General features: G+C 40.9%; 1 protein-coding gene across 1 annotated transcript; it reads right to left on the bottom strand.

Annotated features, from left to right (window-relative positions):
* Positions 1-360: 360 nt before the first annotated feature.
* LOC113017301 (beta-1,4 N-acetylgalactosaminyltransferase 2-like) lies at positions 361-16,030 on the bottom strand. Its single transcript, XM_026160471.1, has 8 exons — positions 15,998-16,030; positions 15,161-15,227; positions 9,255-9,368; positions 8,949-9,035; positions 2,332-2,513; positions 1,992-2,135; positions 1,329-1,557; positions 361-1,243 (listed from the first exon to the last, which is right to left on the bottom strand). Exons 1-8 carry the CDS (start codon positions 16,028-16,030, stop codon positions 1,050-1,052), a joined length of 1,050 nt encoding a protein of 349 aa, XP_026016256.1. The 3' UTR covers positions 361-1,049.
* Between the last annotated feature and the right edge of the window lie 5,257 nt (positions 16,031-21,287).

Below are 21,287 nucleotides of genomic sequence, written 5' to 3'. Positions count from 1 at the left end.
ATGCTTTGAGTAAGTCGAAGACCACTTGCTGTCTGCGCACAGAGTGTTCTTCCCACACGTGTGTATTCATTAAAAATCATTGTTTGACCAAGAGCTTCTGGACCAAGGGTGGTTTGTACTCTCCTTCCTCAATTTTTGAACCTTAACAGGAGGAAAAATAATATCGCAGGCTGTTAAAGTAATACAGTCTGACCCGATTATTTTTGTTGTTTATACATCATTTGTTGCAGGTCATTTCTCCAGTCTTTATGTTGAACTGAGTGCACGTTTATGTGAGATTTATTTATTGGGAGGAGAGGAAACAAAATGGGAGCATAGTTAGCTAACTCTGTTGTTGCTTTCCCGTTTAGATTTTGTGCCGATTGCCCACGACATTAAAAAGAGAGCATTCTAACCATTGCCTTTTTGTTGTGAATGCAGGTATGTGACTGTGCTACACTGTTTAGAGAATTTACATTGTTTCATGTACAGCTTTAAAATATATTTCTATATTCCTTTCATTAGGGAAATTTAACATGCAATGTTAATGGTGTTGAAGTTTTTCTATTTTGGTTGTATAAATTTACCACTATATGATCACACTGCGAGTGGAAATGTAATCCTGAGAATAATGGAGGATTCCTGCGAGATTTTGTGCTGATTGCCCACGACATTAAAAAGAGAGCATTCTAACCATTGCCTTTTTGTTGTGAATGCAGATGAGAGAAGACACTACACAGAGGTCACACTAGCAACAAAAGCATTGATATATTGAAGAAAAAGAAATAGTGGAGAAAACAGAACAATAAAAGTTCAATAAACGAGATTAAATAACCCTAACCTTATTAACAATAGCATAAGACATCAAACTTTCTATAGAATAATTAAGAAATCAAATCAGGAACAATAAAACCCAACAGAAAGCCACAAAATAGCTATTTTCACTTATAATCCCAAGCTCTGTCAATTCTGGAACAATGACAAAACAATACAAATGAAAAATAAGAAAATGTTCAGATGAAGTGCAACATGTATGACAACAACTGACCCTTATGTTCGTTTATAGTCTTCTATCCATATCTAATGCACTTAAGGTAGTTTTTGAAAAAGTGAAGCTGCAGTTTGAATTCTGCATCATTTCTTCCAGGGCTTCTGAATTTGTTGTAGGTAGGATTACGGTTTCCGTCTGTTTTAGGTTGATGGTCAATTGTCACATCACCACATGAGGCAACCATCAAAGAGCCCAGGCCATCCATGAAGAACTCTAAAGTCAGAAAGAGAGATTTGCCATTTGACAAAAAAATCATACTGCAATTTTCAATGTAAACTGTTTTGAGATCTGGACTTACCTGAATGTGCTACTCGCTGGAGCTTCGGGTCAAATCTCACCCTCTGCATGGCATCTGTACGAGCCAGGAAGAAGTTGACCACTCCACTGGCCAAATGGCATTGTGGGTAACTAGGAAGGGAATGGAATTTCCCACCAGACTTCCTGTAGAGGCAGCCACCTTCGTTTTCATCTCCTTCCTCATACAGAATAGAAAAGTGAAACTTGTTCCCTTGCACTGACCCACCAACCTAATTAGAGAAAAACCAAACAACTCATTATAAAGTCAACCCTAAACAGATGTAACAGATGTTCAAAACTGGTGACTGAGAAGAATATTCTTAAATTACTTTTGAAAACAAAAGACCATCTCAGTTTGTTACATACTCAGCTCGCTTCCTCTTTTCCCCTTCCTTTTTAACTCATTAAGTGTACAGTATCACCTGTAAAAATACCATCCCATCCCCTTCACCCTAATTCTTGAATCTTGAAAATAATTTTTCTCTGTGTTGGTTAGAATTGTTAGTTTTTGCCACCTGAATACAAAAACCTAGGTGAACAACAAAGGCTGCATATTCTAAAAGTACAACGTTGGGGTCATCAGCCTACTACTGTAGCTGTTACAGTTCTACTTAAACCAGTTAAAACAAACTGAACGATCCAACACAAGCTATTTTATCCTTACCATATCTAGTTCTGGGACTGCCTCCATCACCTCCACAAGTTTCTCTATCTTTGTCTTCTCAGAAAACAAAAAGTCGTCATCCACCCACAAGAAGTACTTGGTGGTAACCTGCGACACAGCCAGATTTCTGCCTGCAAACCAGCCCTGAGGGGGAAAAAAAAACCCCATCCCAAATTCATATATCGGAATGGTACCTGGTTTGATGGTTTGACTGAAATTGTACTTGATAAATCTTCCATAAATTGAATCGACAATTGCATATCTAATATTCTATAAATGTAATTTTAGTCCAAAATATTGGTAAATACTCATAAATCATGAAATTATTGCATGTGCATACCTGTGCTGGAGGCATGATGTAATGCTGGATGTTTTCTCCAGTAATGCTCTCTGGTTCTAAGCTGTCATCTGCAATAATCACTTTTATGTTACTATAGAATTTCCGGATGCTATCCAACAACACCCTCAGTTGTTTGTAGCGCAGGAAGGTCTTTGTGACAATGGTAACTTGAGAGCTGATATCTAACAAACAGAAGTATACAGAGAATATTGTTATAAATGATGGATTACTAGTAATGGCACCGAGTAGCATTAGATTTCTGAATCATTCAAACTACCGTATTTTCACGACCATAAGGCGCACTTAAAAGTCTTAGATTTTCTTCAAAAAGTACGGCGCGCCCTATAGCGCAGTGCGCCCTGTGTGTTGTAAGGAGGACGTAGTAGAGAACACCATGAGAACGCTAAACGGTGAAGTGTGGGGGCAACCCTGAAAATGGCAAAGAGACACGCTTATGAAGCACAGTTTAAACTGAAGGCCATCAGCTACGCGGAGGAACATGGAAATCGAGCAGCGGCGAGAGAATTTAAGATTAACGAATCGATGGTTCGCAAATGGAGGAAGCTAGAAAACAAGCTCTGGCAGGTCAAGAAAACGCAGCTGAGTTTCCGCGGACATAAGGCGAGGTGGCCTGAGTTGGAGGAAAGACTCGAGCGGTGGATCATCGAGCAAAGAACGAGTGGGAGAAGCGTTTCGACGGTCACCATTCGGCTAAAAGCAGTTTCACTTTCACTTTTTATGAAACAGTGCCATTTTTCCATCCGGACCAGGACTACGGTAGCGCAGCAACTTCCAGCGGATTATAAGGAAAAGCTGGCCATCTTCCGCTCCTACTGCAGCAAACACATCGGCGACAAAAACATCCAGCCCAGCCACATCACAAACATGGACGAGGTCCCGCTCACTTTTGACATCCCGGTGAGTCACACTGTGGAGAAGAAGGGGACCAGCACGGTAGCGATACACACAACGGGGTATGAAAAGTCTTCTTTTACTGTTGTGCTTGGCTGCCATGCTAATGGACAGAAACTGCCGCCTATGGTGATTTTTAAGCGAAAGACTTTGCCTAAAGAGAAGTTTCCAGCAGGAATCATCATTAAGGTAAATGAAAAGGGCTGGATGGATGAGGAAATGATGAAAGAGTGGCTGAGGGAGGTGTATGTAAGGTGCGCACACTGACGTCAGTGCGCACACTGTGTCTGAGGAGGATGTGCGGAGGTGCTTCAGGAAGGTGAACGCACGCAAAGCTACTGGTCCGGACGGGATTCCTCAAGTCATGCGCGGCTCAGCTGGCTGGAGTGTTCACGCACATCTTCAACCTTTCCCTCTCTCTGTCTGTAGTCCCAGCCTGCTTCAAAATGGCCACCATAGTCCCTGTACCCAAATCCTCCACCATCTCCTCATTGAACGACTGGCGACCTGTAGCCCTGACCCCCATCGTAAGCAAATGCTTCGAGAAGCTGGTCAGGGACTTCATCTGCTCTGCACTACCCGACTCACTGGACCCTCTACAGTTTGCATACCGCCACAACAGGTCCACTGATGATGCCATAGCCCTGACACTACACACTGCCCTGTCACACCTGGAGAAGAGAGACACGTATGTGAGGATGCTGTTTGTAGATTACAGCTCAGCATTCAATACCATCGTTCCCTCGAAGCTGGACAGGAAACTGCAGGATCTAGGACTGAGCAGCTCCCTCTGCAGCTGGATCCTTAGCTTCCTGTCTGACAGACGCCAGGTGGTCAGACTGGGCAGCATCACCTCATCCCCCATCACACTGAACACTGGTGCTCCACAGGGGTGTGTACTGAGCCCTCTCCTGTACTCACTCTACACCTACGACTGTATGGCCACTAACAACTCCAACATCATTGTGAAGTTTGCGGACGACACTACAGTGGTGGGTCTTATCACCAAAGGGGATGAGATGGCCTACAGGGAGGAGGTCAGCGCCCTGACCCACTGGTGTCAAGACAACCATCTCACCCTCAACGCCGCAAAGACAAAGGAGTTGATAGTGGACTTCCGGAGGTGCAGAGAAGTACACACCCCCATCACCATCAACGGCGCTGCTGTGGAGAGAGTGAGCAGCTTCCGGTTCCTTGGCGTACACCTGGCTGAGGATCTTACGTGGTCAGTACACACAAACAAAACAGTGAAGAAGGCCCAGCAGCGCCTCTTCTTTCTCAGGAGACTGAAAAGATTCGGCATGAGCCCCCGCATCCTCAGGACCTTCTATCACTGTGCCATTGAGAGCATCCTCACTGGATGCATCACCACCTGGTATGGCAACAGCACCGCCTACAACTGCAAAGCTCTCCAGCGAGTAGTGCGGTGCTCTGAACGGATAATTGGAGGTGAGCTTCCCTCCCTCCAAGACATCTACAGGAAGCGGTGCCTGAGGAAAGCGGGGAGGATCATCAAGGACTCCAGTCACCCCAGCCATTAACTGTTCAGACTGCTTCCATCAGGAAGGAGGTTCTGCAGCATCCGGTCCCGTACCAGCAGACTGAGAGACAGCTTCTTCCATCAGGCCATCAGACTGCTGAACACGTCATAGACACCTCAGCTTCACTACTGGAACTTCAACATTATGCACTCCACACTGTATATAAATGCCACTTGTTTTGCACATATTCAACTCTGTATATTTTATAATTATTATTATTATTATTATTATTTTATTTTATTTTTTTACTATTTAATTTGTAAAAATGTGTATACACACACACACACATAGGAAAATATTTAGTATACACATCCAGAAATGCATACACTATTATATATTGTACATATATTTATTAGTTTCAGGTTGGCCATTCTTGTATTTTGCTCGTTTGTGTTGTTGTGTTTGCACATCTCTGTTGCTTGTGGGGCTCGCACACAAGAATTTCACTCGCATGTGCTGTGCCAGTGTGCCTGCACATGTGATGTGACAATAAAAAAAAAAAAAAAAAAGTGATTTGATTTATTTAAAATACAAAATATCAGTAACTGTATTCCATTACAGTTACCGTTTAAAAAGGCGATATTCAGAATACAGTTACTTTGTTGACAAAATAGTTGGTAACCTTTGGTCAATCAAAAAACTCACAATGGTCAAAGAAATAACTTTAATCTGACAAAACTAATAATAAATAAAAATTCTATAAATATTAAACAATGAAAGTCAAACCCTGCTTTTAAACCTGTCATGATCCTTGGTCATTTTGACCCAGCGTTTTGTGTTTCCTTTGGATTTCACCATGTGTTTTGTGTTAATTCTGATTTTGTATTAGTTTAGGGTTGAACCTGGAGTTTATTGTTTTATCAGCCGTACCTGTGTCTGTCCTCTTTGCGCTGTTCGTGTCCCTGTGTTTGTGTTGTAAAACAGACTGTGTGTTTCCTGTTTTACTTTGAAGGCTTGTGTCTCGTCTGGTGAATTAGGTTCAGCTGTGTTCCCCTCCTGTGTGCCATTCCCTCATTACCTTCTGTGTATTTATAGTGTGTGTCTGCCTCTGTTCCTTGTTGCGTCGTCTGTGTTTCTCAGTAAATCCTCTGTGTGACTCCGTGTTAATTCAGTGTTTCTCCGCGTCTCTCTGCCCAGCCTTCTTCATCTGCCATCTCTGCATATCTCCCGGTGTCCTTATGTTTTCAGGTTTGTTTGTTAGTTTTTCCCAGTTTAGGTTTATGTTCAGTTCTGCCCTCACCTTTGTTATTTTCACTGTAAATCAAGCTCCACTCGCATCTCCACTGCCATCTGCATCTTGGATCCTCATTCATTCAACCACACGACTGCTGCCCCAGCCGTGACACAACCGCTGCCCCAGCCGTGACACAACCATGCTTCAAGTGAATTACTTAAAAAAATAAATGCATGAAACAGGTCTGGACAAAAATGATGGTACCCCTAGAAAAGAATGGAAATAATGTGACCAAAGGGGCATGTTAATCCAAGGTGTGTCCACTAATCAGCATCACAGGTGTCTATAATCTTGTAATCAGTCAGTAGGCATATATATAGGACTCCAGGTAATCACTGTGTTGTTTTGTGACATGGTGTGTACCAAACTCAACATGGACCAGAGGAAGCAAAAGAAAGATTTGTCTCAGGAGATTAGAAAGATGATCATAGACAAGCATGTTAAAGGTAAATGATATAAGACCATCTCTGAGCAGCTAAATGTTCCTGTGACTACAGGTGCACATGTTATTCAGAAATTTAAGATCCATGGGACCGTAGCCAACCTCCCTGGACGTGGCCGCAGGAGAAAATTGATGACAGATCAAAGAGACGGATAATCCAAATGGTAACAAAAAAAGCCCAGGAAGACTTCTAAAGACATCCAAGCTGAACTTCATGCGCAAGAAACATCAGTGCACCATTCGTCGCTTTTTGAGCCAAAGTGGGCTACATGGGAGACGACCAAGGAGGACACCATTGTTGAAAACAAATCATAAAAAAGCCAGACTGGAGTATGCCAAACTACATGTTGACATACCACAAATCTTCTGGGAGAATGCCCTGTGGACAGATGAGACCAAAATTGAACTTTTTGCCAAGGCACATCAGCTCTATGTTCACAGATGGAAAAAAGAAGCATATCAAGAAAAGAACACTGTCCCAACTGTGAAACATGGGGGAGGCTCGGTTATGTTCTGGGGCTGTTTTGCTGCATCTGGCACAGGGTGTCTTGAATCTGTGCAGGGTACAATGAAATCTCAAGACTATTAAGGGATTCTAGAGAGAAATGTGCTGGCCAGTGTCAGGAAGCTTGGTCTCAGTCGCAGGTCAACAGGACAATGACCCAAAACACACAGCTAAAAACACCCAAGAATGGCTAAAAAAAAAAAAAGCACGCATTAAGAGCCTCTAATGCCTGGATCTCAATCTCGTGGCCACTGTCACCTCTACTTGTGGCCAGCATAATGACGTGAAGAAATATTTTTAAAAATTATTATTCAAAAAATGATTTAATATGAAGGATCTTCAGGGAGTAACCATTTTTAGTAAGTTGGATTTGAGAAACGCTTACAATCTGGTCCGCATTCGCGAAGGCGATGAGTGGAAAACTGCCTTTAACACCCACCTGGGGCATTTCAAGTATTTGGTTATGCCCTTTGGCTTAACCAACGCCCCGGCAGTTTTTCAGGCATTAGTTAATAATGTGCTTCGGGATTTTATTAACCGCTTTGTTTTCGTCTACTTAGACGACATTCTGATCTTTTCAAAATCCCAGTCAGAACACAAAAACCACGTCAGGCAGGTTCTATAATGCCTCCTTGAGAATTGACTGTGAATTCCATGTCTCCACGGACGAGAGCGACTGGGGTCAAGCGAAGGAACGGCGTTTGTCCGGTTCTCTCCCGTGCACGAGAAACATGAAGATCTTTGCCTACTCGTGTCTTGTTTTGCTGTGTAGCAAATTGTCCTTAACGTTCCAGCGAATAGGTTTGTAGCGTAAACCTATCACTCTGTGCCCTCCTTCCAGGCCCCCGCCTCCCGCCCAGCTTGTGGATGGCTTGCCCGCCTACTCGATCACCCGCATCATGGACTCACGTTGCCGGGGGCGTGGTGTTCAATACCTAGTGGATTGGGAGGGGTATGGCATGGAAGAGCGTTCTTGGGTCCCGCGAGCGGCCATTCTGGATAAGCGCATGCTGCTGGAGTTCCACCGTTCGCATCCGGGTAAGCGTGGTGGGTCGCCGGGAGGCTCCCGTTAAGGGAGGGGGGGGGGGGGGGGTACTGTCTTGGTCCCCGTGCCTCACTGGCTGACTCTGTGTTTGGCAACATGTTTTGTTTGTTTTTCCTTCGCGCTCTCTCTCCTCTGCCGGGGCAGTGCTCATTACGGGCTCCCACCCCTGGCCCACGCACCTGTGCTCACAGTCACACCTGCAGCCGATCCCAGCTGATTTGGAGCACTATTTATGATGAAGGACCTGTGTCATCCTTCGCTGGATCGTTGAGCCATCAGCGTCAGTCCCTCTGAACCTGAATCTGTATCTGAATCGGTATCTGTGAGTTTGAGACTATCCCTAACCTGGACTTGTTTCTCTGTGTGTATATAGGTCTGCCCTGGACCCGAGCGAGCGTGTGTGTGTTTGGAACCCACTGAGAGCGTGTATTGGATTAATCCCTGTTTCCCCCTGGACCCTGGAGCCCCGGACCCTTTCCCCCGCCGCACTGTATGTATATCCTCACCTGGTGTCTCACTGTAAATAAACGCACTTTCTCTTTGCCAAGGATACCTGGTCTGCACGTGAGTCCGTTTCAAACATTGTGACATAATTATTATATTCTTGTGGAGTTCCTACATCTTTAGGATGATATTTCTAACTAATCAGTTACTAGTTCTTAACTAAGCAAACTGTTTCAGGTGGAAACAACTAGGAATGAAGAAGAGTTTTGAGAGTATAGTGTTTGTTTGTTTGTTTGGTTGGTTTTTTGGGGGGAGGGGGTTCTACAAGTATAAGTTAATGAGAAAATGACAATGATGGAAGGAGACAATGATTCTGCCTCAACATAACTAATGTTCTCAATTGTATGCAATGATAAAAAAGATGCAAATAATAAAGAAGCGTTTAAATGAATATGGACTTGGCTTTTGACCCCTGATGAAGAGTACACTTCTACTTGTTCCCATGTCATACAGGACTGGTACATGAGGCTGCTGGATGGTAATGGGAAACACGGCTTCATAGTTTTCAAACTGGAAAGTGACTGAACACAAAAATAACATTTGTTTAGGTTCAGAACAAGCGGGACTCTTGTTTAAAGAAAAATAACAAAGAAGCAATTCAGGACTTATTCTTTCAGTTATTTTAAATATAACATACAGGACTCATACATTAATGCTAATGTAAAATGCACATGACATTTTGCAAATTCAATTGTCATTTAAAAATGTGGGTTATAGCTCTTCACATTTTTGACACATACCAAGGTCTCCAGTGTTTATATGGTAGATGGTGCTGGTATAGGACACTTTGGCCAGCAGGTCATTGAGGACCAACAAGGTGCTAGACTCAATAGTCAGTTTTGTCTCTCCAGAACCTGTGAATTCAAACCAAACAACTTTACATTAGCTTTAAAATGAAGTTTAATTCGTTATGGCTAAGTGCCAATAGATGTGACAAATTTACTTTATGTATATTCACAGTAATATAATACTGCTGGTAATTTCTCAGAAAGGACTTATAATATAACAGGAGTAGTCTTTAATTCAGAGTAATTTATTCTGACTAATTAGGAAAGTGGTTTTCCTAATTAAATTATTCACCCATCCATTCTCTTGTGCTTATCCTTATTGGGAGGTCAGGGTGGGTCGCCACTCTGTCGCAGGCCTAACACATACATACAGACAACTATTGGCACTCACATTCACAGGCAGTTTAGAATCACCAGTTAACCTAACCTCATTAACTGCATGTGTGTGGATTCCGGGAGGAAGCCAGAGTATACAAGAGAACCAGTGAAAACACAGAGAGAACATGCAAACTCCGCACAAAAATACAGTAGGTGGAGATGAATTTAGGACCTTCTTGCTGTGATGCAACAGTGTTACGTACCATGCTTCCGTGCTGCCCAGTGCTGCCCAGCCAAAATACATTAGTTACTGATAATTGACAACGAGAATATGAAGTCCTGAACTTCACTAAATAAGATTCATGTAAAACCACCAATACTACGCTGATTGAGGAGACACAATGTCTGAAATTGTATGGAGCTATGGAGGCAAGTTAAAGGGAAAACCATTATAACTTAAAGGGTGTAAAAAAAGAAAAAAGAAAAAAGTTTTGCAGGGTAGGATTTTTTTAAAAGGTGTCAAGATGCCTTGTAAGAAAAAGAATACATGTATATGTCTTTGTCTTCTAACTTTTATCAGTCTTTTGAGATTACAATTTTTATTTTACACAGATGTTATGGAAAAAAAATTAAAAATGATCTAAAAAAAAAGTAATATTGGCTAGCTTAATGTGTTACTGACAGGACTCACTCAAGTTAATCTGATCTTTGTGTTTAGTCAAGACTCTTGCCCATGCAAAAGATCACTCGTGTTTTGTGTTTGTTCAAGTCGAATTAGTCACTTGCCACAGTTTAAATTATTTGTAAATATCTCCAGATTGAATTAATTTTTTAACTGATTATTCTGCTTTGTTTTGCCTAGGTCACGCACTTGAGTCATGTTTCAGGCTGGGTATCGTCACTGATATCTAGAATTGATTAGATTCCAATTCACAAGGTCCTGAATAGTTTCGATCCACAATTTGATTCGATTCGATTTTAATCGGTGAAATTTTGCCGCAGTCAGAAATATTATAATTCTGATCAACTATCAGTACATTTCCATATTTTTATATCTATAAAAAGAAAGCTGACACTTGCAAGACTTAATCAAAGGTGTAAGCATCACAGCAGATGCCTTTGTGTCAAAAACACAGAAAAAGATGAAGGCGATCTTCCTGTCCTGGGATTTTATAGCAGATAACCTTAAAAATATTCTGCAATAGATCAAAAATGAAAGAAAGTCATTAACATTTGAACATTACCTGATTCTGCTGAACTGAAGCAGAGCAAAGTTACAGAGGTTTTGTTAGTGACACAGCTAAGCATTTTGCAATTTTGCATAATTTTAAAAAGTAAAAATTTCTTCAGTAGCCTGTTGAATAGCATAAATGACGTTTTCTTTTCGGAAGTAAGTAAAAGAAAAAAAACTGTGGCCGACTGCGCTGTAAACAATGGTAGAAGCAGTAGCGGTTTTTGATACGGGCGACACGGGCGGTTGCCCAGGGCGGCATCGTGGGCATCGGCAAAAAAATAAAATTGTTCGTACTCATGCTGCCCCGACATCAGCCAGCACATACTGAAGATGGCATAGGCACCGATCGGTTTTCTATCGCACATTTGCTGGGAGTAAGGACGCCCTCCGTTTGCGAGGTGCGCCTGCTGCTTGCGACACAGGGAGGAGAGGGCGGGGCTGCGGGGGATTCTCTGGCTGGCTGGAGCAGCATCTAATAACCAACTCGCAAAATAAAACAAAATAAAAACAAAACAACAAACAAGAAAACACCAGACATTATAATACAGACTTATAATTTGAAACGATGTTTTTTCGAAATTATATACGCGAAAAGTGAGCGTGAGAGGCCTCTGTGCACCTGCTCGCTGCTGAAGTCAAAGTAAACTTTATTGTCATCTTCGCTATATACAGTCCAGTATATAGAGAGACGAGACGACGAGGCTCCAGTTACAGCAGTGCAAGTAAACAAACAATAATTATAAGAAGAGTGAGAAAATCAATATACACTTTAGGACTCTGAGTAAAGGTATCAATAACAATTTAAAATTTATAATTTACAGTTTGATGATTTAAAGTGTCACACACAACCCAACCCACACAACATCGAAAGGAGCGGGCTGCTTCCAAATAGAGCACATTTCATTCATAATGTTGTAAATCAAAGCCTATTCCCAGAAATACACCTTAGACAAAGTGAATTTGTGAACTAAGATGTAGGTCTATTAGGTTAAGTTGTGGCGATCCTCGAGTTGTGTTCATACTGGAGTGCAAAATTAAAACGAGGAAGATGGACAAGAAAAGTTCAAAGCCATCGGGTGCTCAGTTTAGAAAAAAAATAGAAAAGACAAGGAGGAGAAACGAGCAAAAGATGCAGGTAAGCAGATGTGTCATTGGATAATGGCAGGTCATCCTGAAACAACCAGAATCAGAATACTTTATTAATCCCTAAGGAAATTATGTGGGTTACAGTTGCTCCAAGAAGAAATGGTAAAAATAGCAACAGTAACAGACAAAACTCCAAACAATACATTATGTTACAGATTTTAATATTAATTAGTCATTGTCCATTGTTGATTTGTCCTGTTCTCATTGTATGACGAATTATGATGGCTGTTTGGTAGCTGTTTGCATACAATGCATACTCTCTCTCTCTCTTCATGGCCCCTGCCCCCAGCATACCCTCACCAGGTCTGTCCAGAATTTTCTGCCACAACTGATCACCAGGTGGCGCAATTCCCAGCACTCCACCCAATTAACCCAAGAAGGCTGAGCACTCTGAAGTGTTATTTGGCACACAACATAGCTGGACTGGCCTTTGGGCATACCTGGCATTTGCCCAGTGGGCCGATGGTGATTTTTCATTTTTATTTTTGTTTGTTTGTTTGTTTTTGTAACAGTATAAACAATGATAGCTGGTGGATTGGCCAGATACTGGCCGATGTGTAAAAATAACTCAGTTGTTTGGTAGTGGTTTCTACGGCGGAGCTTTCACAGAGGCCAGCAAGTGAATGAGGAAAAGGGAAGGAGGAGGAGAGACCCGAGGCGGCTGCCCCGGTCCGAGTGTCAGGTGAACTAAACTGCAGGTAAGAAGTTATGACCTGCAGTCTATCTGGGTCAGATATAAACCAAGTTTAGGTGGAGTTTATTTTCGTTGTGCTGACTTTTTACCGTCAGTTACAATAACTCATACTGCGTGCTAGCTAGCATGATGGAGTTTCTATACAGCTGGGTGGGTGCTATGATGTTACTGATAGTGAACTTTATTTTATTCACAAGGTTAGTTAGTAGAGTTGCCAATCGTCCCGTAATCAGAGAAAATATTACGCGTTTCGTATTGAGCTGAAAAGGAACACAGTATGTCCCGGACTTCAGCTACAATGGAAAAAGACACGAAGCTGGACTTATTGTGCATCTTTACGCTGCACAGCTGCCTCTTCTTCACTCATTCTCTCCCCCTCCCTCTCCTGTTCCTACTTCAATCATGAAACTGATCAATGATCAGCTGATCGGCTTTTCTCTCTTGTTTGTTTATCGGCAACTTTGCACCAGAAAGAGGAAACCAGCGGATGTCGCGCTAAACAACAGCAGCACGTTTAAGTTTGATCAGCTGTTGTTAGAATTGATTTAACCCTTTAAGACCTACCATAGAACCAAGTTCACCAGAGCTTATATTATATTTTTACATGCTGTGGAGCCATTTTTGGGAGCATTTCAAGTTGCTATACATCAATACAACCATTATAGCCCAAACTTTAATAATATGTCTGCATTAGGTGCATAGTAATTACATAAATTGCAAAAAAGTGCAATAAACTACAAAAAAATTGAAAATCGTTTTTGTTTTTTTAACATATATTTCTAGTTAGAGAAATTTAAGAGGCTTATCCCTCAAAACTGTAAATACAAAAAAGTTACACAAACTAGTTTCCCACCACAGGAAATTTATTTTGAGTGTCTTCATAGTTTTATTTTTGAAATACACCAATTTTTATATACTGCAGGAAAAACAAAAATAAATATTATAGTGCAAATTTGCAAAATAACAGCATATGCATCAAAATAAACTATTTCCAGCAGTGCAATATGAGTCTTAAGCATCCCAGAAACGACACAGAAAGTCATAAAGTCAAACATAACTTTTTAAAACACATAACAAGTAAAACACAAGCTCATAAGGCCTCGATCGTAAAAAACTACATTTCCGCAAATGACGTCACTTCCGGTTTCGGGCAGGTCATGCGGTCATGTGATAGTTCGCGCTGATGGACGTAGGAAGTGTTACAAACAGCTGATGGATCGGCGAAGCGTGTTTCTGGAATATCAGGTTTTTGTTGCTGCAAGTGATTTTTATGCAGTTTTTGCAAAGCTATATGTGGAAGGAAACTGTGACCGAGGACAAGCTGATGGCGTAAGATGTAAGTACAACTCCTCCAGTTTCATATGCAAAAAAAATTATTGCGCTAGCTTACTTGGTTGCAGAGCTACCGGGATTTAAAAATAGTTACGCAAAACAGAGCGTGCCCGCTCCGATCGGCTGTAAAGGGTTAATATTAATTTCTAGTATCAGCTGATGTTTGTAAAAGCTGCTGGTCATGATGTCGGTTTGGTTATCTGGTGAGAGGGAAACATGAAGATGAAACCAGGAGATGTCCTTACTGGATCATCAGAGCTGAACAGGTGATGGAGAAACAGGTTTAGGTATATATGTGTATGTATGTATATATATATATATATATATATATATATATATATATATATATATATATATATACATACTTTCTGTAGATCCAATAAACTCCATTTCACTTATCACTGTGTGTGTCTCCTATATGATCCATTTAACTGAATGTCATTTAACTGACATGACCTTTATTGTAGCAACCAATGATTTATACAGGAAAATAATGACTATTAACAAGGTTGCCCAAACTTTTGCATCCCACTGTAGCTTCTTTGGGCTGAGGCCAGCTAGCCCCTATGGGCAAAGCCCTGGCTATCAGGTGTGGCTAGAGAAATTAAACTCAGAACCTTGAGTCTTACAGTCCGGCCACTAAACTAAACCCTGTCATATTTCAAGAACACTGAACAAGAGATATCCAACATCCATCCAAGCTCTGCACTGAGGTAATCCTCATATGATCAAACTTCCTGTATTCGGGGGTTGGTCCCACAGATCAACAAGTGCAATCCCCCACCTTCCCTCTTTTTGTTACCATTCAAATAAACTTCTCCAGTTTGAATGATATCCCAATGTAATTGCTGTAGATGCTCTATTGGTATGGATGAGTGTATCAATGTCACGTTCGTCAAATAGTTTACTTTACACCCAGCTTTTACTTCTTCCACTCTTCAATGTTTCATCCAAAAGAATTATATAAATATTAGCATTTTCTGTACAATGTTGACCCTTCTATCGGGGACATAGGAACAAAAAACATTGAAACAAAGAGAAAAAAGCAAGCTAATAATATGGTTTTTAAAAAAAAAAACAATATTAATTTGGTACCAGTGTATATATAAATTTACCTTTGACTTGGAAACTCACCTTGAACAGTGGCCTCTGCAGTTGGAGTTTCTGTTGTTAGGACACCATTAGACACAGTTAACAGGACCTATAATAGAAACACATGAATAAACTAAAAAGTGCTCTGAGTAATTTTAGCAATACCAACATTACTACCATCTCCACAAAACTGCACCACCCCTTAAGCTGTCTTTTTAAACCAGAAGAAAACTTTAAAGTGAGAAGGCATTAGACATTAGTCCCGCCTTTTAGAGAACCTGACGCAAATACATATTTTTCATCATTCATATAGTTTTATTTAAGATTCAGTGCATATCAGATACATTACACAGCCCAAAGGTGTGTCATCTGTCTTGTTAAAGTGCAAACTAGTGGGAGATGCAAGTATGCTTCTTTATTATTTATTCTGGTCTAGTCTCAAGAACTAAGAGCTATAACAACTCTGTTGCTCATGTCATACATCTCGTATCACAAATCTGGTGATTGCTTCTGGTTTTGACAAACCAGCAGGACAACTATGAATACATAGTTGACAACTATGCCATGGTTACGTGGTTCGGTCAGCTGAAAAAAAAGGGTGGAGTGCCCACTCTGGGTCAGGGAAGAGTTCCTGCCCCAAGTGGAGAAATTTAAATATCTTGAGGTCTTGTTCACCAATTAGGGGAGAAGGGAGCAGGAGATCGACAGAGTGATTGGTGCTGTGGCTGCAGTGAGGTAGACACTGTACTGGTCTGTCGTGGCCATTGGAGGCCCGGCGCCAGTGCCAGCACCCATTCTGATGGGTGGTCTGTTCCTCTGGCTAGAAGGCTCTCCTTTAACCCTGGTCGGGTTCCTACCAGAGCTTTCCTAGTTTCTCACCCTTCTCTGCTTGCTATGCCCTGCCAGCGACATGCATTACTCCTAACGTGCATATTCTTTTTCCCAGCCAGAAGAACTGTAAGATGTTTGTTATTTAGGGGTTCCTGCTCTAATCCCTTTCACAGCTGGGGTTCCTTTCTGCTGAGAAAGGCCATCGTAGTCTAACCGCAAACACCTACCTATATTCTTTTCATCAATAAATCAAATCTAATGATCTCTCCTTATTGAATTCACATTCAGGGAATCTGTTGACTCTACTAGGTATGTAACACACAATAACTTAAACTTTATTATACTTGGTTAATTGGTTAATAATGCAAATTTTCATGTCAGTTTTAAATTACTGTCCATGCATAACTTGCACAGATTTACATCACTAGCCAATACCAGTGTTACCTGGTGAAATATCGGGTCTACTAAAATAAACTGACTGAAACTGAATAACAATGTGTTATGAAAGCCAGTACTGACTATGTAGATTGTATATCAAGCCTTGTTTGCCACACATGAATGCAATAATACTTTTTTTGATAGTTAGTATACAGTATACAAATTAAACACACATATCTTTGAACTTTAGAAACATTCAGCAGCCATCTTTCATAAATCAGCCAACCTCTACCATTCAGTCAGGCAGATCTGGGTGAGATCTGCCCGTTTCCAATCTGTGATATCAGACCAACCTTATAGCTGTTTCCTTCTTCAGCATGCAGACGTAAACCTGAAATTCAAAAATTACCTTCAGTGTCACTTAGTCTGTAGTGGCAATTCCTTTACTTTTGAAAGATCAAACGTCCCACAACTTAAAGTCCACAAGCCACTGCTGCATTGAGGTAATATTTCGTACGCAGGCAAAAGAAGTCCACTGTCCAAACCTTTTTGTTGAGAGTTTTGGTTTATTCATCCATCTTGGCAAGCAATAACAAGATCCTTCCTGCTGCTTCTCCTGCTCTGGTAAAAAACCATAGGCCCACCCCAATGCATGCTGGTCCTATACCAGTCTCTTTATTTATAGAAACAAAATGGCCCTACAGCTCTTACTAACTAATTTAACAAAATAACAACAAACAAACAAATCATTTAAAACAAAATATTAACCGACAAATAAACCCCAAAATATAAGTAAACTAACAACAAACTTTAATTAATTTCAAAAATAAGAACAAAAATAAAAATAAAGAACAAATAGCTCCAACATAGTCCTTCTACTGAAATACACATATTCACATCATATTTTGACTTTACACAAGTGTTGCCAGGTGAGTTCTTGAGGACACCTCAGCTATCTTTCACTCAGGTTTTTCTCAGTGGGTGAAAGCCATAGGCATTCAACCTATTTTGTTCCTGTTTCCCTATATTTTTAATCTTCTTATTATTCTAGTTGCTCCATTCTTTGTCCTTTTACTCCCACAGTTCTCAGGCTATTTTCACCATTCAAATTTCAAAAATTCTGCCATTTCTGTTCTTACCTGCTATATCTTTTAGTGTCATTACTTTTGTACTTTTGAAAATATTAAGCTTTTTGTGCTGTTTTTTTGTCCCAATGACACGATTGGGACCAATTCGATCTGACTACTGACAGCATAATTTTATAAAAAGTACTATGATCACTTTCATGTTAACAGTATCTTCATAAAAAACTGTGAACCATGGCCTTGTTGCCTTCCTATTCTATTTGCATTTATATTTTTATAGGAACATAAAAACTGAAACATTGGTGACTGAAGCATATATTGAGCTTGACATACCTGGTATTGCAGTTGCAGTTAAGGGTCGTACTATAACGCCCTGGATAGGATACTGCAGAGGAGAATTAGGCAAAGCAAAAAGTAGCTTGGATAGTATTGAATTAGTCCTGTTGAGGAGATGGAATTGGGAAAAATTACACAAAAGAATTTTGAGTACTCAGTAACACACACACACACACACACACACACACACACACACACACACACACACACACACACACACACACACACACACACACACACACACACACACTTTAAATTATTTTATTACTGAACTGTAAGTCTAACAGTTCCCGGAAAGCTCCCACTCATACATCCATCTCCTACCTGGCTTTGTATTGCTGGAACTCTTTAGCTCGTCGCTGCATTAATTCCTCATACTGGTCTTGTGGGAAGTGGTCTTTGAGGATTCTAGAGCCATCAGGACAAGTGCATGGACCAGGTAAACGGTGTTGTGTGGGCAAAGATGACTTATAACTTAGAGATCCTGAAGAGTGCCTGTAATATGGAAGTCCTGAAGAGTCACAATTCAACATCAACATTTAAATGAACTACTACAGTCAAGTATAAAAGAAAGTATATCCTTATGTAATGTGATCCTTATGGCAGCCTCAGCATGGCCATCCTTTTCATCATTGGATTCCTTCTCATCAGTCATTTCTTGGTCTGGATTGCATGGATTATATTCCGTGCCACCTTCAGATGCAGACAATTTCTCCTCTAATGCATCCCCACCATCAGTTTCTCCTCCTCACCAGTGTAGTGATCAAATAAGTAGTAAAGAGCCTCACTTAGGTTATATATCACCTTGTCATGGTGCTGAGACCCGGTGACCTGTGAGCAAGGCCTCAAAAAAAGCATTGTACACCAAATCTACGAGAAATGTTCTAAACGTCAGTAAGACAAAGGAGCTGATAGTGGACTTCAGCACTAAGCAGGAGAGGAACTACCAGACCCCCGTCATCAACGAGTGCCCAGTGGAGAGAGTGGACAGCTTCAAATACCTCGGAGTTCACATCACGCAGGACCTGTCATGGTCCTGTCACATCAACACCGTGGTGAAAAAGGCCCGACAGCGTCTCTACCACCTCAGACGCTTGAGAGACTTCCAACTGCCCTCCAAGGTGCTCAGGAACTTTTACTCGTGCACCATAGAGAGCATCCTGACAGGAAACATCTTAACCTGGTTCGGGAACAGCACCATGCAGGACAGACGAGCTCTACAGAGGGTTGTGCGGTCAGCTGAGCGCACCATCCGCTCCGAGCTCCCTGACCTGCACTCAATCTACAGCAGGCGGTGCTGGACCAAGGCCAGGAAGATCGTGAAGGACCTCAGCCATCCCAACAACAGACTGTTCTCTCTGCTGAGGTCAGGAAAGCGATTCCGCTCCCTGAAGACCAACACAGAGAGACTGAGGAGGAGCTTCTTCCCGCAGGCGATACGGTCTCTCAATCACACCACCACACAGTACTGACCCACACATATGGTTCTTACACACACACTGGACTTTCTGGACTTTGGTTTTGCACAACACTGGTCACTATATTCTTCATTTCCGGTTAATACTTGTACAGCTGCTGTTATTGTGTATATATTTATTTATATTTAGATTTCTTCATACATTCTTATATAGTTCTATATTGTGTATTGTGTATTTTGTTGTACAGCTATTTTATTTTCAACTTTAATTTATATATTTATCTTTATCTTATTCTCCCAGTTAAATTTACCCTTCATTCTAATTTGTGTTGTACAGTTATTTCATTTTTAACCTTAATTTATATTTTATTCCTTCCTAGTTAAATTTACCCTTTTTAATTTTTCATATTTATTTCCTATCTTATTCATAGCCTTTTCCTTTTTTGTTCTCTTTAGGTCACGAGCAGTTGTCCAAGCATTTCACTACATATCGTACTGTGTATGACTGTGTACGTGACAAATAAAATTTGAATTTGAATTTGAATTTGATACAATGATACTGCCAACAGAGGAGTCGTTCTCTTGGAAGGGAGGCTCTATTGGGCAAACATTTCCAGAGTAGTTGCTAGGGAACCCATTGTGTGTGCGTGTGTGTTTTTACGGCCATCTGAACTCAGTTATTTACAGTAATTGTTGTCTCCACCATTCATTTCTAGTGACCGGTCATTATTGACCGGAAACAGCAGGTGTACAAATGTTGAATAAAATGAATTAGAGATCATTCACGAATCTCCCAGAATATTTCTAAACATATATGCAGTTCTCTCTACAATGATCGTGACAAAGACACTATCAAACAATACATCCATCCATTTGCTTCCGCTTATCCTTTTCAGGGTCGCAGGGGGCACTGGAGCCTATCCCAGCTGTCATAGGGCAAGAGGCGGGGTACACCCTGGACAGGTCGCCAGTCAGTCACAGGGCTAACACACAGGGACAGACAACCATTCGCCAGACCCCAGCCTGATGGTGGAATTGAACTCAGGACCCTCTTGCTGTGAGGAAACAGCACTAACCACTGTGCCACTGTGCTGCCCCTACTATCAAATAATCAATACGTAATTGACATGCAGACTATCAGGGTTTTACAAATCTTGTGCACTGGTCATTTTCAGCACAGCACTGTTTTAGCTACATCACTTTATCCTTCTCACTCAGTTGCTTCAGTCTATTTGCCATGAAAAGAAAAATGTGTACCATACATATCATATTTGTATGTCCACACACACACACACACACACACACACACACACACACACCAGGATACAGGAATACTTTACCTTTGTTTTTTGTAGGCTAGCGCACTTGTCCAATTACACAAATTCCCGAAATAGAATGCAAACATAATGATCAGCACGCCGACAACAGCAATCACAAAAAGCTTTGAGCTTGTACAGACAGACATCTGTTGATACACACAAACACACATTATAGTAGATTAATTAACAAAGGCAAAATCTTTACCATCTAAATAGTTACATTTTGCAAATCAGTCATATAAAACATGTTATGTCTTGACTCACATCTTAGATATGATTGAACATGTATAAAATGAACAAATACTTTCTTTTTTTCCCCTTTGCTTCTGTAAAAAGTTCATCCTGCCTTTCATGTCTCTCAGTTGAAGCTCTCTGTGTTATTGCCAAAAAGTAATTTCCAGTACTTGCCAGAAATATTTAAGCTGTTGTAAATGACTTGTCAACATTTAGATGTCGTTTATTTATTTGGGTGAACAGTCTCATTTACATTAGAAATGTGTTTTTGAAGAGTGAGCTGACCAAGGGGCCAGCAGAAATTGAAGAATAATATAGCAGTAGCATAACGATAGTGGGCAGAAAAGACCCAATTGAATAAAATTTAGACACAATATCATGGAATCATAAAGATACTTGCGACACAAGTTATTTCTTTATTTTATATATAAGCCTTTTGTAAAGTCTATTATCTACAATCGGTTTACCAATATAAACAGATATATTACACATGAAAAAAACCCAGAAACACTGGAAAACACATTTTGACAGTTTATTGCCTGTATCTTGCAATACTATAAGTCCTTTTG

This window comes from Astatotilapia calliptera, unplaced genomic scaffold (genome assembly GCF_900246225.1).
Source record: "Astatotilapia calliptera unplaced genomic scaffold, fAstCal1.2 U_scaffold_1, whole genome shotgun sequence".
Lineage (NCBI taxonomy): Eukaryota > Metazoa > Chordata > Actinopteri > Cichliformes > Cichlidae > Astatotilapia > Astatotilapia calliptera.
The sequence above is the reverse complement of the archived record's forward strand: the minus strand, read 5'-3'. Positions and strand labels throughout refer to the sequence as shown.